The 26526-nt window shown below is 43.0% G+C and overlaps 1 protein-coding gene across 6 annotated transcripts in view; it reads right to left on the minus strand.

Annotated features, from left to right (window-relative positions):
- GRIA1 (glutamate ionotropic receptor AMPA type subunit 1) overlaps positions 1–26526 on the minus strand; it is a 274574-nt gene that overhangs the window by 62630 nt on the left and 185418 nt on the right. For all 6 annotated transcript variants that reach the window (XM_045825118.1, XM_045825109.1, XM_045825123.1 and 3 more), the window contains one exon: positions 20899–21269. In XM_045825118.1, coding sequence (XP_045681074.1) covers positions 20899–21269 — 371 coding nt within the window. The remainder of the gene's footprint in view (positions 1–20898; positions 21270–26526) is intronic.

Consider the following 26526-nt stretch of genomic DNA (forward strand, 5'->3'; position numbering starts at 1 on the left):
TTATTATCACTGTGTTCTTCACTCATGCACAGCATAGGGCCTGGAGTGGAGCATTTAGGTAACTACACAGGGGACTGACTGGAGCTACAGAATGAACCTGGCCTCTATTACAGGTAGGGATATGATACCTAACCTGATTGGAATGCTGGAAGCAGATATAACTATGAAACTAGATACTGCCATGTCTTAGCAATTTTTTTAATTTGGTACAATATCTGCTCTTAGGGTTGTTAGAGAAACTCTTAGTAAGAGAAACCCCTCATTTAAAAATACTATGTACTATGAGCCAGACCTTGAGCTGGATGCCAGATGTCTTCTGGTGGACAGGATGTCCCATACGCAGGAAATTGTGGAGCTTACATCCCAGCATGGGTGATGGCCATTCAGTGCATAAGAGCATAACAAATTACTTAATCCTATTGTAAACATCAGGGAAAGTGGTGGCAGAGGAGGGAGACATGAGGGTAGAGAGAACTGCAAAGCAAAAATCCCGGGTTAAAAAGGCAGTGTGCAGTGTGCACCAGGAACTGAAGGAGGCTGGTGTGGCGGTGGCATGGAGAGGGAGGGACAGAGGAGTGCCCTGAATTCAGGTTGGATAGACAGGCAGGAGCCAGAACAGAGTGGGCTCTTTCCCTCCTCCCTGCCCCACAACTCTAGAAATGATTTCCAATGGCTTCACTTTTAGGTCACATGCTCCATATTTATCCCTTCTCTAGAACTGTGAGCTTGCCATTCCCACTTGAACCGATTTTTCCTTCCTCCACCATGGAAGTCCTATTTATTCTTCAAGGTCAAGCTCAATGCCTTCCTCCACTGTGAAAAACAAGGACTTGAAAAGCCACAACCAATAAGGAGTGAAGAAAGGCACAGATGTGACTGGGGAATAGTGAACAGTTCAGCTTAAATGGGATAAAAGATGCCTTTTAGGGAGTTTATGTCAGAATATGTCAGATCTTGGCATTTCTAAGTGGTTTATAAGGCAGGCAATATAGTGGAGAGTTGAGAACACACACTTTGGAGCTGGGCAGGCCTGATTTAAATCGGGGCTCCCTACTTCATTAGCTGTGTGATCTAGAGGAACTCTTTGAAACTCAGTTGTTTGTTTCTAAAGTAGGGATAATTATACACACCTCATAGGGTCGGGGTTGTACAGATAGCACGGACTTGTTAAGGATTTAAATAGATAATGCATGCAAACAGTTACAATAGTGCCACATACATGGTAAGTGTTAAACAAATATTATTATTACTACTATCATCATTCTTCCTTAACTAAATTTTAAGTGCATTAAGTGAGGTAACATATAAATTCTAACATAATGTATATCTTATGGTAGATTGCCAATAAATCAAGTTCCCCTCTTTACTAATCTCTTTTTGCAGAGACTGTTTTTTACTTCTTCTGCAGAAACTTAGTGAGCCTCAGTAAGTATTTGTTGAATACTGAGTAAATGTCCTCCCTGCTAATCTTCAGCACTGTGATGTACATTGTTGCGGACTAATGCTATTCCTTGTTGGATAATCTCTGCATATAATTTTTCAAAATTAATATGGGATTAGAAAGAAAATCTGAGGCCAAATTTATATAAAATGCTCTAAAATAAGAATTTTGATAGTTGAAAAAAGAATCGGCATGGCTATTGTTTTTCTTCCCTCTTTCAACTGTTAAGAAAGTACCACAGGGATTACAGGGAAATGGGTCTAATCCGACTACAATCGGCCCAACGGAGAGGCTGACCCAGAGGACCCAGTGATCGGCAACTGTGGTGATGTGAGAGACACTGAAGTGGTAGCAGGACCACCGGGTCTTAGTTTAATATTCCATTTGTTAAGGAGCAATAAATATTCTTGAGTCTTGAAAAGCAACTCAAGTGGGCTTCATCCCCTTGATTTCCCTTGGCAGAGGTACTCAGATAAAGGGAAGTGCTGTAAAAAATGTGTCTTTTAAGATGCTGATGGATCCCTTCATACAGGCACTGTGCCCCATGAAAATCAAGACTGGTACAAGAGACACAAAGGAGACCTTTATCAAAAAGCAGATTGATTTAAATACCACACTCCCATGACACAGTTAGATCAGAATTTAATGAGCCCAAACCTAATTGATCATATAGCTTTCCAGGAATGGCTTTAACAAAGTAAAGTCCGCCTCTATTATCACTTTATTTTAATTGACAGTTACAGAAAATAAATTGCTTGGTGTCATATGAATAAACCCTTTGTTGTCTGCTCTTTATCAGGTAATGAAGTAGCAGTAGCCAGCCTAGTGAACACAATATGTGATTTCTACAGCAATTTACATCGTTTATATCAGTGTCTCAAAACTATGCTCCACTGAGTTTCATTGGCCTGACAAGTGAAAAAGCCATAGTGGCGGGTTCAGGGTACACGGCCCCCTGGAGTCAGGCCAGCTCACTGGGGGCTCTCCATGGTCCAGATGCATGCCCTGTGTCCACTCTATCTGTTGACTTGACTTTGTCGTGGATTCCTGGGGCTTCTGCTTTAGATTATTCACCTTCCATATGGCATGGCATAAGGCATCCCTATGAATGCTTTTGTTCTCTTATTGGGGACCTCAGTGACACTGCTGGATTTCCTTGAGTGCCACATGGAATATTATGGAGTGACTGCTATACACCAGGCTCTCCAGTGGAAATGGTTGCAGAGATGAGTAAAAATTGGGTTCTGCTCTTAGGGAGCTTCCATTCTAGTTGGAGGGAAAAGAGGAGAATTACAGAATCATAGACTAAGTCCTAAGAAATAATAGAAATATGTAAAATATGCATATGCATATGCAGAAATATGCATGGGATTTCTGAGGGAAGAGCTGCTTTAGCAGGTGGAGCAGAGGAGATCAGGAGAGACTCCCCCGAGAAAGTGGTATTTGAGCTGGTTGTGGAGAATGAGGTGGGGTGCAATAGATTCTCCAGGCAAAGGGGTAGGGAGGTGAAAATTCAAAGAGGGCCCTGGAGTCTGGAATGCAACAGAACATAAAAAAGGCCAGAATATAGGATTGGTAGAGACAGATAGAGGAATAGAGATAGAGAGGTGCAGACAAGGTTCGGAAAGTAGAAGCCAGACCTTACAAAACTTTGAAGTGCACACTCATAGGCTCAGGCTTTACCCTGCTGTGCTGGGGAAGATTTAATAGAGTATGATCAAGGTTGTTTTAGAGGGCTAGATTTGAAGGGTGCAGAGCAGACTTTGGGAAGGGAACCTGGAATCAGGGAGGACTTCTCACCTGAGCCCTGTCTCTAGGCACACGTTACAACATGCCTGACAAAGTCATGTGTGCTCATTACCTCAAAGTCAGAGGTCTAAAGCCAGTCCACTGTGCTCTGATGACTTGGCTGAGTCAGAGGAGTTGCAGTCTGATACAGGAGAACAGATCATACCATTGGAATACAGGGACTGTTAATCAGTTCTTCCTCCCTCCTCACTGCCTCGAAGCTACGCTGGGACCTTAGGATCTTCTTTTTAAATTAGTGCAACAATATGCTGCCTACTGCTTTTCTTTGCGGGCTGCTCAGTGCCACCAGATTTAGCATCTTAAAAAGGAAGGAAGGAAGGAAAGGAAGGAAGGAAGGAAGGAAGGAAGGAAGGAAGGAAAAGAAAACTGTGCTAGCCTATTATGTTTCTATTTATAAACCTGCTGACTTTTTCTTTATTTCCTGCTTAATATTCAGTCCTTTGCTTGGTTTCAGAACCATTTATAATTTGATAATACATTCCTATTTTACTTCCTATATCTCTCCATCATACCTTCTTTATCAGCACATGACTATTCTTATTTCTGTATTTATGCCCATACTGCTAAACTTTTCTCATGTCTACCAGTATAAAAATGTATTGATAAATACAAACCACAAGATATATATACTTTAAATATATCCTCACCTGAGGATTTATTTATTGATTTTACAGAGAGAGGAAGGGGGAGAGAGAGAGAGACAGATCGAGAGAGAGATCATTTTGAGAGAGAAACATTGATCAGCAGCATCCTGTACGTGCCCTGCAACCTTTTGGTATGTGGGATGACACTCCAGCCAACCAAGCCACCTGACCAGGGCAAAAGGAATATTTTGACATTTCTTCATTTATTTCTTCACTTAACGTGCATTCATTAAGGCTCTGTGGAAGATGCTAGAGTTACAGTGGTAGGCAAGACAGCACTCAGAGTCAGCCTAGAGCTTCACTACTCAAGACACAGCATTGGCTTCACCTGTAGTTTGTTAGAAATGCAGTCTCATGCTACCCGCCCCCAAACCTATGCACAGAAAAACTTCAGAAGCAATGGCCTAGGAGCTAGTATTGAAAAATTAGCTGTAATAGCATGAAAAGACTGCTGTGAGGCTGAAAAGAGGGCATTTTTCACTGAGTTAGGAAATAATGGTGCATTACATGTGTGTGCGCATGTGTGTGCACCGACTATGTTGGCCTCCTTGAGGCTCTCCCACTCAGCCCAGTCCTGACTCCAATGTAGGTGCCTAATATATTGGCTAAAAATGATTAATCAAATTGTTTGTAGAAGTACTGAAACAAATTTGAGTGTTTTAGAGGTTTCAGAAAATGATGGAATTGTTCAGTTTTTACCAAGTACAGCTTTGATGTACTGAGTGTGGGGAGTTTTGTTTTGCTGCAACAGAAAGGGAATATTGTTTATTTTATCCTTTTCAAAGCCATAGTATTCCACCATGGTTGACATAAACAGGGCGGAAAATTCACACAATGAAATTGAACTGAATTTTGCACAGAACACTTCTTGCTCTGTGGTTCAAGGCTATGGATGAGTTTACCTTTTGTGAGAGTTATATATCTTTTCTCATGTTCAGGGAGCTGGTGATTCACAGCTCCATCAGTACCCTGAGTTTACCTGTCCCAAACCATTTATTACTTAGTGATAGTCTTTGACTCAACTGGCACAAAACATGCTGCCTTTAAAGAATGTATGCCTTTTAGTTGTTCGTCTCTCTCATGGTGTGCCAATGCCACCCACAGCTTTTTCCACACATTGAGTTGGAACTAGGAGTCAGTAAAAGCGACCATGTTTTGAATGTACAAATTCCTTTTTGTTCTGTACCTCCTATGCTATTTGACACACAGTTCCTTTTTTTAGGTTAATTTAAATGAGAGAGAATTAATCTCTCTGCCTTTCTCTGGCAGTCTTCAGAGTTTTGCGTTGTTCTGTGTTTGAATGCTAAGGGGTACTTTTTCTACCCAGAAGGTCCTCAGCTTTGCCCATCAGTTTTAGGTGTTTTGAAATGCTGTCCAAAAAATCACCGACACACTCTCAGCTATTGGTTTGTCCCAGCCTTTGAGAAAACCACAATCTCTGGTGCCCCTGCAGAATCATCCTATCTCATAGTTGGACAAGGGTGTGGACATGATCTCATACAAGCCTCTGTGTAGAGAGAATCCCTTCCACCCTCCCACCCCCAATAGAATCATCCAGATTCTGTTTCAGCACCCATGAGCAGGCTTCACAGACATCTAGTTAATAGTTATCAAGACTTGTTATAAATCTATACTAATTAAGATAGAGTGGTATGGGGCAAGAATAGACAAGCATATCACCAGAACAGAATCCATAGTCCTGGAACAGACCAATATGCATTTGGTGACCTAATTTATGGGGAAGGGGCATGCCATGGAGAGAAAGAATGGCTTTCTCATACAGCTAGCTATGGAATATCCACATACAACAACAACAGTAGCAATAATAACCTTGACCATCTGTCTTGCCCATGCCTGTATGACACATAGATCTAAATGTGAAAGGTAAAATTTCAGAATAAATCATAAAAGAGTATCTCCATGACTTTGAGTAGCAGTCTTTTTGAGCAAGGTACAGAGAGTGCGAGCCATAAAGGAAAAAACTTGCTCAGTGGACTACATTAGGAGTGTGTGTTTCTGTTCATCATGCAGCACTGCCACAGCAGTGCAAAGACAAGCCACAGGATGGAAGATACTGATAATGCAGGCATCTGAAAAGAACACATATGGGAGATACATGAAGAATGCTTGCACAAAAGTTAGAAAAAGATGAATAACCCAACAAAAATATAGGCAAAAGACTTACAATGGCATTTTATCAAAGAGGCTACACAAATGGCTAGTAAACATAAAAAGGCACTAGTCATCAGGTAAATGCAAATTAAAACCATAATGTGATATTATAACTCACCCACTTGCTAAAATAAAAAAGACAAATGTGGAGTAACTCCAACTCACATACATTGCTGATGAGAGTGTAAATTTATTTTCAGAAAACAGTTTGAAAAAATCTACAACAAAAATTATAAATAACATGGCCTAGGAATTCCTTTCTTAGAACAAAAATTTACATATGTTCATCAAAAGAGTTTTACAAGAATGTTTATAGAGGCATTATTTGTAATGGCCTTATACTGGGAACAACCTAAATGCTTACCTGAAAAGAAAGTCACACTTCCAGATTTATTTGTGGATAAAGAAATTGTGGTATAGCCACAAAGTGAATAGTATACAACAATGAGAATTAATGGGCCAGAACTATATGTGATAAAATGTATGACTCTTACAATGTAACATTGAGCAGAAAGAGCCAGACACAAAAGAATACGTATTGTATGATTCCATTCATGAACTTCAAACACAGCTCAATCAGTAAAATTACCTATGTTGTCAGATATCAGAATACTGGTTATTCTTGCATGGAGAAGGGCAGAGAGGGGAGGGATGCCTGAGTGTCGCTGGTAGGCTCTGTGATTTCAAGTGAAGTGATGTACAATGAAACCGGTCTTACACAGGCTACCTGATATAAACAAGAGTCAAGTTTCTACAGCTTCTCATCAGTGTTACAACAAAATGATACTGAATGAAATGTTATTTGAGGACCTGCTGTATTTCTTAAATGAGTTCTGATTACACAGGCATTTTTGCTTCATGAAAATTAGTTGAGCTGTATATGTGCATTTGTGATTGTGTGCTAATTTGTTTGTCATACCTCAATAAAATTAAAAAAATCAACTCTGTGTCAGAGGGGGAAGATGCGAGGAAAGCCTATCTCCAATTAAAATCTTCCTTTGCTTAGAATGTTGTATCAAATTTAATCAGCATGATTAAAAGAGGCTGAAGTTTTTTAAAAAATAAACTATGAATCTCCTCTACATAAGTATGAAAAATTTCCTTACTTTTTTGAGTTTTGATGCAACAGATGTAGTGAAATGTAAGAGCCAGTGGCCTGACCAATTTGCTTATGGTTTAATAATGTGTCTGTCCTTTTTCCCTCTCCCGCCAGATGTGTAGATGAGGACTGACCTTCTACCAATACCCATCTCTTCTTTTTGGGTTACCAGTGGATGGCACTTGGGGCCCAGGATACTCCTGAGCGTGGTAAGTCCACTGTTCCCTGTGTGTCTGTCTTATGTCCTTAGTTTAACCATAAACATCATGCGAGCAAAGACCTGATGTCTGTTATGTGTGTGCACTCTTTACCAAACTAGGAAGAGAGCGGACCGAAGGGGCTCGGTGTAAACGTTCCACTGTAGCGTGTCAGGTCACTCAGACCGAAGTCTGAGGAAGAAAAAGAGTTGCCCTAGGCTGCTTGGCCACAGTTGTCTCTTCTGAGTCCTCTCCTTGTCCAGCCAGGCTCTCTACACAACCCCGATGCCCCTTTTGTCTGTTTCTCTTGGCTTTACTTCTTAGTGTGGACATGCGAAGGCACAGTGACTCAATTTTGCTAACTCTGACTGTTCTACTTTGCTGAACCACTGAGCAAATACTACCTAAATGGGGGGAACCTGGGCTGTGGGATGCAGGAACAATCTATACAGTCTCAAAAAAAGCAAAGGCAATGACCTCGTTCATTTCAGCATTCAGACCTGCACAATGAGAACACACCAGGCTATTGTGTTCCTCTCATCTCCTTTCATTTGCCTCTGGGGATTATGATGATGCTCAAGGCCCTACCATCCTGACAGGTGTTGAAATCTACCCTTTGCAACAGCATGGATGGAGCTGGAAAGCATTATGCTAAGCGAAATAAGCCAGGCAGTGAAAGACAAATACCATATGATCTCACCTTTAACAGGAACCTAAACAACAAAACAAAGAAACAGCAAAACATAAACAAAGACACTGAAATAGAGGACAGGCTGACAGTGACCAGAGGGGAGAGAAGAGGGAATTTCAGGGGAGCATGGGAAGGGTTTACAGGAACAAATTTAAAGGACACATGGACAAAAACTAGGGGGAGGGTGGTAATGGGAGGGAAGTGGGGAGGGGTGGGTGGGCGGGCTGGAATGGGAGTAAAACGGAGAAAACTGTACTTGAACAATGATTAAAATAAAAAAAGAAATCTAAACATCAGTCTTCTGAAAAATTGCTCATTGTTTGTTAAGAGTCATTGGAGTTATCTGCAACAAAAAATCCTTCATCCAAGTCTGAATTACAGGAGAGCATTGTTCAACGCTAACTCAAACCACTGTGTGAATTCTCTTGACCTTGGTTTCCAAAGTTAGAGGTAATTACATAAGAAACTATCTGACTTTCAAGGCATTACTCCATAGGTTCATTAAGGATATAATCTATAGAGTCATTAACTTAAATAGTTACTAGTGTCTATTATGGACACAAAATATTAAGAACCACTGACTGTATGAAATATTAATAAACACTGACTATAAATTTCACATATATGTATAGTATCTGTACATGGGGGTGAGAGGGGAGAGAGAGAAAAAGAGAGAAAACATACCTTTTATTGAGTACTTATTACATATCAGGACCATGCTAAGTACTTTAAATACTGCGTCCCATTTAATATTTGCAATGATGTCAGAAAGTACCCTTTTATTTTTATGTAAAGTGTAGCAGATTGTATTTTTCAAGATCCCCACAACAACTTCTCCCATCCATGTGCTCTTATGATATGATTTGGCACGTGTCTACTGAATGGTAGAATCCTTGTTCCTTCCTTTTTGGTATGGCTGGGTCTGTAACTGTGGCAGAAGTCACCTTGTGTGATTTCCAAGGTAAGGCCATAAAAGATAATACACCTCTGCCCGCTTCTCTTTGAATATCTGTTCTTGCAACCTGGCCACCATACTATGAGGAGCCTAAGCAGAGCACAGAGAAGGCACGTGTGGGTGTTCAGGACAACAGCTTCTCCTACCAGCCATGTGTGTGAATGAGACTTCTGATGATTCCCCCCACCCATATGTCAGGTCATCCACAGCCTTGCAGATTTTTCGTCTGAGGCCCCACACATCTTTAAGCAGGGCCAAGCCAAGCTACTGTGCGTCTTTTCAAATTTCCTGACCTGTGGAATCCTGTGCATAATAAAGTGGCTGTTGTTTTATACCACAGGTTGGGGGTGGCTTGTTACACAGCAGTAGTGACAAAGGTGCTGGGTTGCAAAGCTAGTGGCCCAGGGACAAACAGCAAATTAGTATAAGAGGGAGAATCTGGCCCAGGTTGAACTCCAGAGAACACGGTCTTCCTAATTACTCTGTTGAAGAGCCCTGCACGTTTACAAGTCCTGCAAAACCAGTCTTTCACCCTGGGCTGCAGAGAAAACCACCGTTATGCTGACCACTAAGAAACAAAACCAAGTGCTCAGGAGATCAGGAAGGGAGTGGTGGACAGAGGGGCTTGGCAAGGAAGCGTCCGTGCCCAGAGGACCAGTTATGCTGGGAGAGCAGGAGGCCCTCAGGTCCAGGTCCTGTCCAAGTTGGAGCTGGGGAACAACCCTGGGATGGGATGAATAATGCTGCCAATATCCTCAAGTCATAACACTGCACCTGGCAGCCTTCCCCTTCTCCTGCGGACAGCCTCCAGCCTTTCCTCTGGCTGGTGCTGGGCCAGGAGCATAGCCAGATAAGGAGATGCAGGTCGGGGAGCCTCAGAAAGCTCTTAGCAGAGAAAAGATGATTGGTGGGAGGCCAGGGACAAAGTAGAAGGAAGTAAAGTGATTAACACAAATTAAGGGAAAGAAAATTAAGATATACAAATTAAGATTTTTTGAGCCCCTGGTATAGGTTAGGCACTAGGCAACATGCTTTAGCTTCTTTTTGCTCATGTATTCCTATAAAAATCCTGCAATATTAGTATTAATGGCCCCTTGGCTCATTTTACAGTTGAGGAAACAGGCTTGGTGGTTAAGTTACTAGCTCAAGTCTATAGCTAGTAACTGGTGGACTAAGAGCCAAACTCAGGTCTATCTGAATAATGGGAATATGGTCTCAAAACACAGTAATCTCCTCTTTTTTGTTTGAACACCCCCTCCCCCACCCCCCACCCCCAACTTCCTTACCTAGAGTTTCTTCTTCTATGAATTTAATTTTATTCCTTGGGACCAGCCCAAGTCTTTTTTTGTAGTAAGCTGGTCCAGATCATTTTAGTCCTCAGTGATTTTTCTCTCTTCTCCACCTATTGACTATAAATTCTACGTTTGGAAATTATTGAGATACACATTCTACCTCATTATCTACCTTTTCTCTTGTATATCTTGCTTCCTCTACTGACTTGCAGAGTCAGAGATCTGAAGTCATGCGTCTTTGCATCTGCTGTAATGCTTAGCATTGTGCTTAATGTAAGGTTTAGATCCTACATGGTGCTCAATTGAAGCATTTCCCTGAATAATCATCTCTTGTATCTGTAGAAATACATAACCACAGTAACCAGAGACAAAACAGAATAAACTCATTTCTGTTCTTGCTCCCATTCCCAGATGGGTACCTACATAAAGAATAGGACATGACCTGGCTGGTATAGCTCAGTGGATTGAGCACAGGCTGCGAACCAAAGCATCACAGGTTTGATTCCCAGTCAGGGCACATGCCTGGGTTGTAGGCCATGGCCCCCAGCAACCGCACATTGATGTTTCTCTCTCCCCTCTCTAAAAATAAGTAAATAAAATCTTTAAAAAAACATTGCTTTTAAGAATAGGACATGAAAGAGGAGATGAATACCAAATATGTGCCCAGCCAGAATTCCACAGGGGGGAAGGCTTCTTTCTGCCTGACAGCCCCTGCTGCCTACTGCTCAGGAGATAAATGACTTGCAGCAGCAGTGGCTGGGACTCCTTGAGCATCCAGCCAGGACCTTCTGAATTCCAGAAATTAGACCCTGGCTGACATGCTTCCATTGATGGTTGACCAAGCCTTAACACCAATCAATAAAGGTACTCCACAGGGAGTTGGAAGTTATCTTCTGGTGGCAACTAAAGATCTAGCCCAACATAGCCCATTTTCACTTCTGTATGTTTCTTGGGTAACATTCTAACGGCCTTAAAACCAGTTAAGGGCCCCAAAAGTCATGGTATTGAGTGTATTATTGAACTTGATGAGCTTTGAACCCTTGGCTCATGAGTACCTAGGGATGACTTTGATTGACAAGCCCCATGGCTCAACACACATGCCTGCTTCAGTGACTTTGCTCATGGTGATTGCCATCAGAGAGTTCCCTCTTCACTTTGCTTTTCATATCTCATCTTTCAAGGCATGGTCCAGCGTTTCCCAGAAGTCTCTTTTCACTGCAGCCCACACTCATTTTTCCTGTCTCCGAGAAACTCCGGCACTGACTCTACATACCACAGAATTTAGCCCTTGGTTGCACACCCCCAGTTCCCTTTGTTCCAGAGAGACAGCATGGTGCAGTGAAAAGAGCCCGTGCTTTGGCCCAGACCCCATTATTTCCCTGCTGTGCAGCCCTGAAGGTCTCTGCACAGCAGCATAGGCGTCCTGACACCTTCTTCAGCAGCTGCATTGCACTTCATCTGATGATGAGCCATTACTTCTCTCCTGGAATTTCTACTGGGGGACAGTGACTACTTCCAGCTTCTTAAAACAACAGTGCAGTGAACATCCTTACACATACATCTTGTCACATCTGCACAACTCTTTCTATAGGATGTGCATAGATTCCAGCTGCTTCTAGCTCCACAATTTTAGGGCCATTTGTGATCCCCCTTTGCCTCGTTCTACCCCCTATTTATACCTAAAGTGCTGTAGTTACAAACTTGCCCTCTCCAGCTTTTGGCTCTGGCTATGGAACCTGCTGTATGCCCGTGGTGACCTCCCACCTGAAACCACAGGTTGGTCTCTCCAAAGTGACAACAATTACATCTTTGCTCTTGTCTCTCTTTTACCATCTTCCTCACTTCCATGGGCCATGTTACACTCACTCCTGGTGGGGGCAGGATATACTCCTGGGTGCTCATCTTTCCTTCCTCAGAGGTGGGTTTTAAAGACAAAGATACTATGAACAATAATAATGAAAGAAAAATCCAAAGTAAAAAAGGTTCATTAAAAAATTAAGGGTGCCTTTTTTAATGAATTCTAACAATCCACAGGGAGCCCTGAGGGATCTTCAGAAGATTTCCGGTCATGGAAAACAGTGGTGTGTCACAGTAGTGTGCCAAGGACTAATCATGGGTGTTAGAATCCAGCAGACGTAGGTTATAATCCCGACTCTGCTGGGTAACATGGGTATGGGAGCTAATCACTCTGAGCCTCAGTTTTCTCATCTATAACATGGTGTTGATGTACCTGGGCAGAGGTTGTCATGACGATTAAAAGGAATGTGATCTAACACTTAACAGAGTGCTTGACATATACTAGGTGCGACAAATAAAAGCAATTATCACTATTATTTCCCCCCAAATAGGTAAGATGAGAGCATTTCTGACAACTGGTCAGAATTGGGAGCAACTGGCAGGCTGACTGGAAACTTTGTTTTCTGGGTCTGTTTAACTTCCTTTTCTCCAATTCTACCTCTTCCTCCAGATCCATTCAAAGAGCAGGACTGAGTTGCTCCATGTGACATACAGTTAGTGACAGCCAGAAATTCTCTCCATCAGGTTGCTTCCTCTACATTAAGTGAAAAATATGACGTGGTCTTAGAAAGTGCATCCATTCATTCAACAAACATGTGTTGAATAATTAGAATATATGACAACCTATGTCAGGTTTTGAACGTATTGCAGAGGTAAGTTCGCCAGTCTGTGTCTTGATAATAAATATATATGGGAAGCACAGTGGAAGGTTGAAGATGTAAGATGTCCCCATAGGTCCAGGTGACATTGGCTATAGCAACAACAATGTCAGTAGCATTTGCTATTAGTATGTCAGCCCTATGCAAGCAAAGGAGAAGTTTTCCATGAATTGTCTTTTAATACTCAAAATGTCCTTTGGAAGTAGGTCTTCAGATTATCATCCTCATTTTCCAGAAGAAGGAACTGCGGTGCCCAGAAGCTATTTTCCCATGCTTACACAGCTCGTAAGTGGTAGAGCTAGGATCCAGTCCAGGCAGTCTTATTCCAGAGTTCAAGCTATAACCGTTACTGTAAAGCAGCTCCAGGGGAGCCATTGGGGTTTGGAAGGCAGCATTCACACAACGGGGAGGACTTGAGCAGGAAAGATGGGAGAGGTCAGTCCAAGTAGAGGGAATGTCAGGGCACACAAGTGGAACGGGGCTTGGGAAACAGAATGACGCGCCACTTGACTCAGCTAGAGCTTTGACTGCACCTGGGAGACAGAGGCAGACAAGCCTTAGATGGGGGTGGTACATAGTAGAGACTGTTTTGCTGCAAGTTTGTATCGGGGAAAAGTGAGACAGAGAGGAAGTGACTCCCCCACTGGGTTCTTAGGAGACTGAGATTGAGTTTCATTCTAAGCTCCTCTTTCAACGGTGTGGACGTGCCCCCTGTGACAAAACCTGCTGCCGTGTACCCCCCCTTGGGTATGACTGTCCATTCTGCTCCCAGCAGCTACTGTGTCTCCTTATTTTAAGGCCCTTTCTCATTAAGCTGCCAGATAATCACAGTGACTATCATCACCCAGGGGTGTAATTTCTGTGTTCATGTGCTTGACACCATCTATTTTCTGCTAGGTACCTTGGGCTTATTTCACCCATTATCTCCCTTAAACATAGCTAGGGTGCAAGTATTCATTTGCCGCAGTTGGATGGTGTACCTCACTCGTGTTTAAAACTATCAGGCTCCTCAAACATTCCCCATAATTCAATTAGTTATGCTTTCATTTTCCCTATATAGAACTTTTTCCAGATGAACAATTGGGTCTCTTAATCTCAAATGCTGTATTTCCAGAGAGGGTTTAAGAAGAAACAGGGGGTTCGTCTAGTGCAGCCCCCATCCATGGCCTGGATTTTCCAGGGCATGTGAAAGAAAAGAAAAGCATAGCAATCAGATGTTATACTTGGAGCAAAAATGAAGGGAGGAGAGGAGAGGAGAAGAGAATCCTTTAAAAAATATGTAGGTATGATTCCATGTGTGTCTAAATGTATTAAAGATACAGTAGTGTTTTTATACTTCCCACCGTTCTTTCAGGGGTCTCCAAGTAGCGCCCCCACAAGCTGAACCTAGGCATGTGTTTGCTTCATGTGCAGAGAGTTCCCATGACAATGACTGCCTAGAACTGAGTGGGAGTGGCCCTCTTTAGCTGACACACATGTGTCCCAGTGCATCACAGTCCCCAGCCGCCTCCATTCCTGTGTTACTGAACTTACACTAATGACCCACGTGACCTTGGCTAGGTTTCTTCCCTCTCTAAGTGGGGGTCTTCATCTATCAAATTGGGATTATCATCTATCATTTTGTTTATTGCCTGTGCCTTCTCACTAGAAGCTAAGCTCCAGGAGGGCAGGGATTTCTGTCTGCTTTGTCCATTGACATCTCCCTTAGCTCCTTGAACCATGCCTACCTCCTAACAAGTGGTAAAGAAACACTGAATGAGTGAGTACATGGTCCTGATCATCCCTTTCAGTTCTGTGAAACACTTTCTGTAAATTTGCCTACTGTGATTTTGGAGGAGAAAAAAATCTCTCCTTCAACAAAACTATTCCAATCTCAGACTTCCAGGCAGTCCAGACAGAGCAAGCCATTTGACCCTCCCCCCCCTTGCTAATGGCCAGAACCTCTGGCTGAGATGCAGAAAATGATGCTTTTCACTTGTTTACCCAGTGAAGCTTTTATCCTCTTGTCATTGCATTCATTGTAATACTCCCATGTGGCTTTCAGAGCTTCTGAAACTCTGACTCTAATGCTTTTCAATGGTCTGAAACTGCTCGGTATCAGAACCTGGCTCTGGGTCTCACTATCAGGTGGCAGAGGATTAAAGTTAGAAAGGAAGGAGGCATTGAGCTGGAGTCCCCCTTCAATGGGGGCAGGGCGGGGGGCACTCCTAGGCAGTCCATGCACAGATCACACCTGCCACCATGGCAGAATTTCCAGTTCTGTGGATCTGGAGCAGGGCCTGGAAACCTGCACTTTGACAGACATCCCAGGTGACTCTAATTGAGGTGTCCCAGCAGAAACCCCCACATCCAGTTCCAAGACTGAAAGCATCGATCACAGTTTTCTTGCATCATTATTGTCCAATAATGCTTGTGACACTGTTCCTTGCAGCAGTAAATCTATGTCTTATATGAGGCTTATGTTTTCTAAAGGTGAACTGTTATAATTTCAGGCTGCTTTCATAAATGTTTACTCTCAGCACTCCTCCTCCCTTCTGCACCACTCCAGCCACATGAGGAGGAGGAAGATGTTTGCTTGGCTATCTCTGGGAGGCCTGGAGGGAGAGCTGGGGGCGGAGGGGGGGCTTCTCACCTCCTAATGTGGAGGCGAGGGTATTGGTTGCTATGGTATTTGTGTGTGAATGCAAAGGTCAGGCTGTCATTGTGTTGTGGTTTGAGCTCTGTTCATTGGCTCTCCTGTTCCCATGGTGAATCAGTTAGTTACAAGGCCCCCAACAAGTCCATTAGCTGGGTGTTGTGGTATGCTGTTCCCAGAGATCTCCAAGTGCCATCACTCCCCTGCTTGTGACTTCTCACTGAGGGTAATTATCTTCACTAGGTGGAGATAATTATCATACATTCTGATACTTTTAAAAATCAGGAATAAGAGAGGGTTCTGAAAGCTGAAGTCTAATTTCCCATTTTCCTCTGCTCTTTAAGACCTTCCAAATTCCTCTCATTCTCCATGCTGAGGTCGCCTGAACACAGAGAAGTACTGACCCCATGGAAAAGCCAATGGGGAAGTGGAAGCTGTGGGAATAAAGAACAGAAGAGGCTCACTTTTAGTTCACTTGCAGGCCAAGAAGCCTTGAATTGAGGTTGCATGGTAGGTGGCTCCGGTCTGGGCACTAAAACCAGAATTACTATCTCAGTCACCTTTAGAGAGCATCCTTTTCTCCCCTTGGGTGCGTTTTCTCACCTGTAACATGAGATGGAGAACTGAGATCATGCTAACGGTCCCACCCAGAGCTAAAGGTCTCTGGTACTAGATAGCTCCGTGTTTTTCAAGTGCTCCCTCTGCCTTAGATTCACCGTTGACGCTTCCCTCTCCTCACCTTCACATATCCAGTCCATGAGCAAGTGCTGTTAATTCTAGTTTCAAAGTGGACCACAAATCCATCTCCACAACCCTCACAATTTCCATCACTATAATTTCTCCTGGGTGGCTGGGAGAGCGTCTTGCTCGGTCCCTCTGCTTCTACTCTTGCCTATTCTCTGCTCCAATTCATTTTCCTTATAGCTCCCCAGAGTGGTATTCTGGCATGTAAATCAATTCCAATGTCTTTTCATTGTATTGAGAGTGAAACTCTAAATCTATACTATGGCCATGGGGCCCTCCATGATCTGGCCTTTACCTGCTTTATAATGTTATCTCAAACCCTCATGTTCCTCATTCACTATGAGTCAGGCACACTGGTAACTCTTCCCATCCTTGAAAGCACTGTACTCTTTCCCACCTGAGAGCCTTTACACATGGCTATTATGTCTCTCATTCCTAATGAGCCTCACTTCTCCTTACCTATCAGCTCCTCAGAGAAACCTCAGAACATGCTAAGTTAAGTCCCCTTTAATTCCACTTCCCTTATTACCTATTGCTGTAGTAGGTTCACTTTATTTCTAGCACAACACAATTTATACATTCACAATTACTTCTTTAATGTCTGTTGATACCATTATAGTGCCAGCTCCTTGAAGCAAAGACTCCCACCCCCCTTGCTTCATCATCAATATATCTTTACATCTCAGAACCCAGTGCTGTGCCCTGCGTGTCATAACCAGTTAGTAACATCTGTTGGATAAATGGATGGCATTGGCCACAAACAGAAGAAAAGGTACAGGAAGGAAAGTTGAGGAAATTGGAGGTAAATTTTGACTGTGGTTATTTTTTTATCTGTCATATATCCCCTCTCAAAATGTTCCTGTCTGTAAAAAAAAAGGAATCTAAAATATGTATTAAAAATAGATCTTTGGGCACAAGAAGCAGGCCTACAAGTCAATTCATGGATGACATTTTTATCTGTGATCACAGCTAAAGTGAATTTTAACTTTGAATGTTAAAATAGGTTACACAAAGCCACATTTTCATATACACATTTTAAAGGGAGGAGGGAGGAGTCTTTAAAGCATTTCAGTAGTATTTACTGGTACACAACATTAAATGTGCTGATTACAGGTTACTTTATTTACTTATGGTGCTGGTGCAGAACACATTGACTTCAGGCACTTGAGAAAATGCTGCCGATTGACTCCCCAACATCCATTCCCACCCCTTCTACTCTAGAGGCTACAGCATCCAAATTCTTGCCTCTTGGCCTGCCTTGCCACTAGAAGTGATCATCGTCCATGGTTCTGATTAATGAGATAGGAGTAGACTTGTGCTTGGGGTGGAACCTTGGATCTGTTAAGCCTTGCTTTCCTGATCCAAAGAAATAGAAATGTCTGGCAACGGTTCTTCTCCTTCTTGCTGCTTGAATATGGACATAGCATCTGGGAGCTGCCACCTTGTAAGCATGAAGAAAGAGTCACAGGGCAGCTGACCCTGATGTCCCTGAATCAAGCAAGAGTCAATGTCTGCCACCACTTTTCTTATAATGTGAGAAATGTAACTCTGTGTTCATGTTACTGTGGTCAGGTCATTTTGTTTCTTGCAGACAGCCACATTTGGCCACTTCTGTTGGCTTTGGTTAACGGACATTAACATGAATTTAGAAGAGGTTACAAAGAGATAGAATGACTTGTGTATGAGTGCAGATACAATCCAAATGAAACTTAATTCCCTCATTTTCTAAGTTAGTGAGGATTTACGGCATATTCTTTCAGTAATTAGCAAGAACAATTAATCAAAACTCATTGGAAAGGGTATTTAATATATGCAAGCGCCTTAAAAATACTTTCCATCAAAGCATCTACAGTGTCTAACCTGGTGTCATGCACATCACGAAACTTTTTTAATTCATCAGGAAATGTGTGTGAAATCTGTTAGTGTTTACAGTTGTCTGCGTGGTCCCTGGCCCAGATCACTGCCAAAGTATCCTTGTCTTTTTGTTTCACCCTAGCAGGATACCTTTTCTCTTTAACATATATTTCCAAGGAACACTGTGATGTATATTCTGGCTCTTAGGGGGTTTTTATAGGTCCTTAAATCTGGGGTTGGCCAGGGCAGACTCGATAAGAATGAATCTGTCTCACGTGGATAAACTCCCTATTCTGTCAGGTGTACTCCTGTGTCTGTCAGACCCTTTAATCCAGAATGAATGACAAATCCTCCCATCTCCTGTGAGGAGGAGCCTCAGGAATCTGGGCACTGCTGGTCTGGGGGGGAACCACTGGCTGTTTCCGCTTTGATGCTGGACTTTCCCATAAGAGAGAAGTCCAGTGCCTTTCAAAGCAGTGTAAGCACACTTTCTCCTAGTGAGGTTTCACAGAAGCCTAATGTATAAAATTGATAAAATTATAAAAGACAGCGTCTGTTTTATAGTGCTCCCTTTGTGCTGGCTGGAGACTGTGCTTTGGGGTCTGTATGTTCAATCTCCTAAACCTCGCAACAGTCTTGGAGGTAGAAACTCTTATTTCCGTTTTACCAGTGAAGAAGCAGAGGCATAGAGTGGAGTTGTTTGATTAGAAATTGTGACGAAGGAGACTGGGTATGTTCCTATTCAGTCTCATCTTCACCTCAGTGTCAGTTCCTAAGATATGCTTGTGGAACACGCAGATGTCCCTCAGAGAACCCTCTTGCAGCCAGAGGTCACAAACTCGGATACCCTCTTGGCTGAGTAACAAAGTGATGAAAGAAGAAAGATGGGGGCTGTGGTGACGTGGGGAACCATTGCCAAACTCTGTGAAGGTCAAGCACTAACATGCCTGGCAGAGAACTCAGCTGTTGGCCACCAACTTGAATCCTCTGGGGGAATGGTGGGGAGTCTCAGGCCAGACCACCGTGGTGCCATTAGGAGGTAAGATGCCCACTGAGGAAGGAAATAATGGAGAAAAAACAAGCCCGTGGGTCTTGTGAGATGCACACATGTTTTGATGGCTCTACATTATACTGACTAGTTAAGAACTATTTCTTCTCACTGTTTATCCACTGGCCTGATTTATTTTTAAGTAAGCCCTTCTCCTGCTTGGTTCTGTCTACTCTTCACCATGTGTTTGCCAGTATTGGCCAAGTATCCAGTCTCACACCTCCTCTCCCATGCACCCCGCCCCCGGCTGTCTTCTTATTTAAAGAAAAACAAAATTATAATGGTGAATGATGAGACTATCTGAATTATACAGCCGGCAAAGTGAGTCCTGCAGGAAACTCCTTAGAAAGATTTTATTCCATTGCCATTTAGGAATACTGGTCCTCATCGACACTCAAATGCAAAATAATCTTAACTGTGGTAAAGATATCTCCAGTGCATGTCCATGAGGCCTTGCTATATACGCAGTTATACCCCCAGAAAGGGAGAGGGTGTGCAAATCTATGCATGGTAGCCAAATCCTTAACCATGCCCCACTGCATGCTGCAGAAACTTGCTGATCTATAAGGGACTGCCTACTGGAGAAGTTCGTAGACATGATGCCACTGTAAGAGGAAATACAGTCAGTGCTTCCTTCTCAGTGAAACTGGAGATTTGTGGCACGAACATTTCAGAGTGTACTTGAAAGAACATTACACACAAAGACAGGAGGTAAATAAATGTGGAAATTGGTCTAGATTGGTGGTTTTCAAATTTCTCTCCCCTACTTCCCACTGTTCTTTCTTTCTTAGCTTCAGAATCCTTTTACACAAGAAATATTCACAAGTCCAATATATAAAACAGACAAACCAGAGCTACTCTCGTTCCGTGTGTGGGGCTGGAACCTCACTGATTTGCTCACCACAGTACTCTCAGTATGATATCACAGGCACCTCTGAGAACCCTCATTTCTGAACTGCCAGAAACAAATTGTCACCACCATTAGAGCCAGATTATTTCCAAGGTCTTTCTTAGAATCAAGAAAAAGAACTTTTCTCTTTAAGATGAAGAAACTGAAGGTCAGGTGACTGGCTGAAGGCTACATAGAGCATGCTAAAGCCCATTCATAATGCACTGCTCCTTCAGCATTCCGAAGCAGTACAGTATGGTGGTCTGAATCTCAGCTCACCTAGCTACCAGCTGTTTAGCCTTACCAAGATAGTCAGCATTTCTATGGTTTCTCATTCATAAAAGGAGATAAAATGAGAGCCCCACCTTATGCTTCTGTGAGGATTCAATGAGATAAATACACATGGAAGACTTAAAACATTGCTTGGCCTATAGCAAGAGTCCAATAAAACTTGGTTGTGCCATACTGTCCTCCCATCCTTTCTGTGTACCTTTCAGCTGGAAAACATCAGAGCTGTGATTATGCCTATGAATCCCGACAGAGCGCATCAGCCAGATAGTAGACAGAACTGACCCAGACACAGGAGGCGTCCAGACATTCCACCGCATGCAATAGATGGTTGACTGGAACGCATAGTTGAAACACCGAGTACAGTGAAGTCTGCAATTAATTCGTATCCCTTAACTTTTCAGTATTTGCTTTTACCAAGAAAAACATAGCACTGAGCAAAGGGGTTGAAAAGAGCTGACTGACCTGGGAGAAATGTCACATCCTTGCTGCATGAAGGCTCCCAGGGAGAACCACAAACTGTTGAATATCCCAAACTCATTGGATTGGTCACTGGTTGTCTGGTCCCGCCCTTCCTCAAACTCTTCACTGTGCCATTCATAGGGGCTGAAGCGGCTGACCAGGAAAAGGACGACACTCACTCCAATGTAGGCAAACACAATGCACATCCAAATTTCATAAGCCAAAGGATCGAGAAAGGAGAAGACCCCTGGCTTGGACTTCTGCGGCTTTTTTATCATGATGGAGATCCCCAAACTCATAAATGGCTTGGAGAAGTCTATCACCTCTTCCCGGACCAAGGTGATAGTCAAAGGGGCCACGGCCACATCTGCTCTCTGCAAGAAAGAAAGAAAGAAAGGGGGTTGGAGAAAAGAAAGAAAAAAAAAGAAAGGAAAGAAAGAAAAAAGTGCAGTTGAGTTCAGCAGCATTCTATTCTCTTATTTCTTTCTTCACTATGAATATTCGTTTGTGTCTTAAAGGTTGTGAGTTTAAAAGAACCTTAAAGGTCCAACCCTTGCTATTCTCTATGACATATTTCTGACAAATGGATGATCGGCTCGGTATCTTACAGAAGTTATCCCATTGTCTGACAGTTCTAATTGTCAGGAGCATCTTCCTAACCTTATTAGAAGGGTGCTGCTGTGATACCTGTTGTTTTGCCTGCCTGGCGGCCAGGCCTCCTTCCTTAGCTAGAAGAACAACTCCTGCCCCACTTTCAGTCATCCTGGTTCAAATGAAGCTGATCACATGCTTATGTGGTAAAACACACAACCCTGGCCAGAATGAATCATTTAAGGATGGCATAAGACCCATGTTGGTTTAATGAGCATTAGCTCTGAGAGGCAGAGTGAGAGGTACAGAGTGAGAGGTACAGAGTGAGAGACACAGAAGCTACCCCATGATGAAACATTTTGGGCTACCCTAAATTCAGGGGTTACCCTGGGCTCCTTAGCATCACATGCCAATATATTATTCTATTTGTCCCTATGAGCAAAAACAAGTCTTTCTGTTTGTCTAAGCCAGTTTGAGTTGGGTTTCTTTTACCTGCAACAAGATGATTCTAGGTAACAAGGTAGAGAAGACAGATTTAATTCAATAGACCTTTATTGGGCATTTAATGTGTGCAAGTGCTAGGCCAGAAGCTGTAGGTAAGCTATAGTCCCTACACTAAAGGAATTACATGCTAGTGGGAGAGACTGGTTCACACACACAACCTTTCAGTCTATAAAGTAGGCTGGATATGTGCTATCCAAGAAATACAAAATGCGACAGGAGGCCAGGGAAAGATTCATTCTGGCTGGGGCTTTATCATCAAGGAGGTGACATATAAATTTGGCACTGAAGAAGTGACATATAAATTTGGCACTGAAAGGAGAGTAGGATTTTGACAGAGTGGGATTCTGGCACTGAACACATCTGAGGAGGCAGGAATTATGTGAGTAAAGGCCTGGCAAAGAGAAGGAAAAGTAGCATCGCTTCTGTTTTTTTTTTCCCCCAGGAAGACTGCTAAGAAATACACAAATAATTCACTTTTTAAAATTTAAATCCAGCATATAGATAAACATAAGAGGGTTGCAAGAAATGCTTAGCCTGAGGCATTTGGCACGGGGCCTCGCCAGCGTTGCTGTCCTGTCTCTTTGGTCTCTCCCTAATGGCAGCGGCGCTAGCATCTATGCAACCAAAACCCACTGTTCTGTTGGCCTGAGATCAGGAGATCCTGCAAACCCAAAGGGTTCTGTGGACAGATGCCACAACATGCATTTTTGAAAGGAGAGACATGTCTAGGCAACTCCGTGTGAGACCTATAGCTTTCTACTTTGATGCTGTGCAACAGTGCACCTGTGAGGCTGGGGACAGAGGCTATGAGACAAGGGTCCCACTTAGCCGCCTGCTGGTGTTGCTTGGAGATTTCTCTGGTTACTCTCATTGGCTGGGGTCATTGAGAAGAGGCTTTCAGTGGAATAATAAGCCTGGCTTCAGAATGACTTAGGTCCTCAGTTATGGAAGGAAACTTTCCATAGAACAGTGTGGAGTCAGGTGTGAATTTCATAATAATTTTGTTTTTTCTTTCCTAACACCCACCACATACATCTTGATAATTTTTACAAATACAAGCTTGTGTAAGGGGGAAGATATCTACTCTTTTCTCTGTAACCTGGGAGAGAGGAAAGTAATGGAAATGAGGAGCTGAGCACAGTTACTCCAAGGAAGTGAAAGGTGACCAGCTTTGAGAGTGATAACAGAAACTGAATGGACTTGTTTGATGCCTCCTGACGTGAGTTAATAGAATGGACTGTGGGCTGGAAAAAAACCACAGCATGACATTATCTTAGCGAATAGTTCATTGAGCAGTTCCAAGATTTGTTTTATGGAACATTATTTCTGGAAGGATGCTAATAAGTGTAAAATGAAAATAAACATTGGGAAACACAAATTTAAACAACTGACTATGGGGCAGGACTTCCCATAACCTTTAAAAGATGACTATGTACTGAGAATTTCCTGGAGAAAGAAGTAGATAGACTATTTCTAAAATTAATTGTCCGTGGGTCCCCGGGCATCAGAAGGGTGTGTGGGACACACGCATGGGAGATCCTAAATTCACCGACCTCATTTTAGAGACAAGAAACTTGGATCCAGAGAGGGAAGGGGGTTTGTGTAAAGCACCAGTGTTTCAGCTTGTTTCCCATGGACTGAGAGGTCCAGGGAGCTGAGTTGTTACTAGAGCTCCACAGGACTGGTCAAAGCCAGGGCTGACCTGGGAAAGTCGACCTGGTGCTCTGCTCTGCGACTCGCTCACCCTGTAGCCTTGAGTGAGACAGGTGTCTTTTGGAGATTAATATCCTCATTTAAAAAAGAGAGGCATAACATAATTTTTGTTTTACCAATTTGACAGGATTGTTTTGTGAGGGTCAAATGACTTCTAATATGTGAGAGTACTATGAAATGTGAGCATTTCACAGGCACTTAAAGTTATTGGCTTAACCTTGGGACAGTGGATCTGAAACTTGAGCATGCCTCAGAATCACCTGGAGGGCTTTTGAAGAAGACAGGTGGCAGAGTTTCTGCATTAAGTGCTTCTGAGGTGAGACCTGAGAATTTGCATTCTGTTGCTGCTGGTCCAGACCTCACACTTTGAGAACCACTGACCTAGGAGATCCCAGAACAAAAGATGTCATATCTAAAAACAATCCTGGGGAAACCGTAAGCAGTTCTGATGCAGCAAGTGAAAGAAAAAAGTGAAGAAAACTGTCAGAGATAGAAAACTACTGTGAGCCAGGCACTATGTAGGTGAATACTCTCTACCCCAACCCCGGGACAAATTCTCGCTTTTCCCGATTTTCAGAATTCATTGGTTTGCAGGAGTTATGGAGTCAGTAAGCCGGCAAAGTTGGAACTCAAGTCCCGATGTCTGAATGTAAAGTTTACTGTCTTTCTGCTTCACTAAGACAAAGGACAGGCAGGAAAGTCACCTGTGAATCAGGCACAGAGCCATACCCATGTAAGAAGCAGAAGCTTTGTTTGCCACATGTGGCATCTGTGAATGCAGAGGCTCTTGCTGTTCTTACCACCAGTTAGTATCAACCTTACAGTGCGGAGCTTGGATGGTGCGATTTCTACTCAGATAGTGTATTCCAGCATGGGGTTCAGAAGCCAGGCTACATGCCCTGACTGGGCTTTTACCAGCTGTGTGTCCTTTGTCAGAGTACATAACCTCCCTGGGCCTCATTGTCCTTGTCAGTAAAATGTGGAAAGTAATTGTATCCACCTATTGGGTTGTTACGATGAGTAAATGAAATAATGTGGGTAAAATATTTAGCATGGCACCTGACACATACTTCTTACTGAAATACTGCTACTACATTAGTTGATAAGAACAAGAGAGAGCAAAAGAAGGATGAGAGAGACTGTGATTGAGTTAGCTATTTAAAAGGCTTCGGATAATAATTTGGAGGCCTCCAAATGAATTTTATCTGACCTCACTGGTTGTTTTTGGCTGAGAGATACTTCCCCAAATTCCTTTATTCTTCTTCGGGGAACAGGAAATCAAGGGAGGGTATCCAATTGGGCCCATCATAGAGTCTTCAGAATATAGTTCGTACTGGGCAGAGGACAGGCCAGGTAGAGGGGAGGGCTGGGGGAAGGCTGGCGAGGAGGCACCCAGAAGTAACACATCACTGGCTGCTGGGATGCAGCAGGGGCTTGCCCTCAGGATAATCACACCATTGCTCTGCCTATCACAGGCCTTTTATTAAGGGAACAATGGGGTGAAGATGAAGATGCATGCTGGTGAAGGTGAAAAGTTCATAGCGGTTGCCATGGGGATGACCTCACAAACTTGGCAGAGGTTCCCATGGAAACCAGTTTCCAGATGCAGCATTAACCATCTAGGTTTCTATCTCTCATCAATGAAACTTCCTAAAGTGAGAGGTGGTAGGGAGAGGAGAAAGGGTAGAAGCATGTCCCACCCTTCAGCTCATTAACTATCTTCCCAGGTGATCTCAAAAGCCACATTCCTGGGGAAGATTTTCCTCCTCCCATCTCTGTGTCCTTTGAGTTCCTTTGGTTTTGTTCTCAGGCCATCCTGACTCCTATCCCTTCCTATGAGACAAGGAGATTTCCAAAGCTCATAAATGGTGGCTTTATCCTGAGCAGAACTCAGCATCAACCTGGGACTTGTATATGCTTCAGCTCAGAGACCCAGCCTGCATTCTTCCAGTTCCGTGAGGGAAGTGGTCGTGTGGTCCCTTTCCTGTAAGTGGCAGCTGGATTCTTCTTCCATTGCCATGTGTTGTTTTACTCAAGTACCTTTATGGTCTCCCACTGTGCACTGAGTCAGTCCACACTCCCCCCTTGTCCTTTGTTATACTTATCCCTGGCCACTCCTCACCTAAGCCTTTTACCAAAATTATCAGGATTTTCTTACTCTGCTCTAATACCTTACTTGTTCCCAGCACCATTTTACTGTTTATTCTTTAGAAATTTCTGGGATGCTTTTCTTGCTATTTGAATATGGCCACTTTTCATATTTTGTACCCTTTTCGAGGGTTAGATAAACTCACGTTAGCCTCTTGCCTGAACTTTGACCTGGTGCCATCTTTTACCATGCTGTCTCATTATCTTTTCTACCCCATAAAATATTAACATCCTTGGGGGACGGGGATCAGATATTGTACTTCTCAGTGATCCCCTAAATATTTAAAACAATTCAGGCATTCAGTAGTTTCTCAAAATTGCTTCAATTTATGGAACTGTTTGTGGCATTATTTTGAGTATAGTGAATTATATAAAGAAGCAGACCTACCCCTATTATACAGATAACTGCGATACAAGTCAGGGTGAGCTATAACACAAGCAGAAACTAAAGTCTACAGGGGAAGGCAGGAACAGTTAAGAAGGTGGGTTTGTACCTGGAATGGAGGGGAAGAAATGGCACCTTGGAAGAAGTAGTATCTGACACAGACTTTGGAGGGGGGATAGGGTTTTAGAGGTGCAGAATGGAAGAGAGCACTCCAGAGAACAGAGTGACTCCGGGAATGCTTTGGCTGAAGTGGAAGGTGCAGGAGAAGTGAGTGTTGGGGCAAGTGGTGA

This window comes from Phyllostomus hastatus, unplaced genomic scaffold (assembly GCF_019186645.2).
Source record: "Phyllostomus hastatus isolate PE091 unplaced genomic scaffold, TTU_PhHast_1.1 phas_contig_150, whole genome shotgun sequence".
NCBI lineage: Eukaryota > Metazoa > Chordata > Mammalia > Chiroptera > Phyllostomidae > Phyllostomus > Phyllostomus hastatus.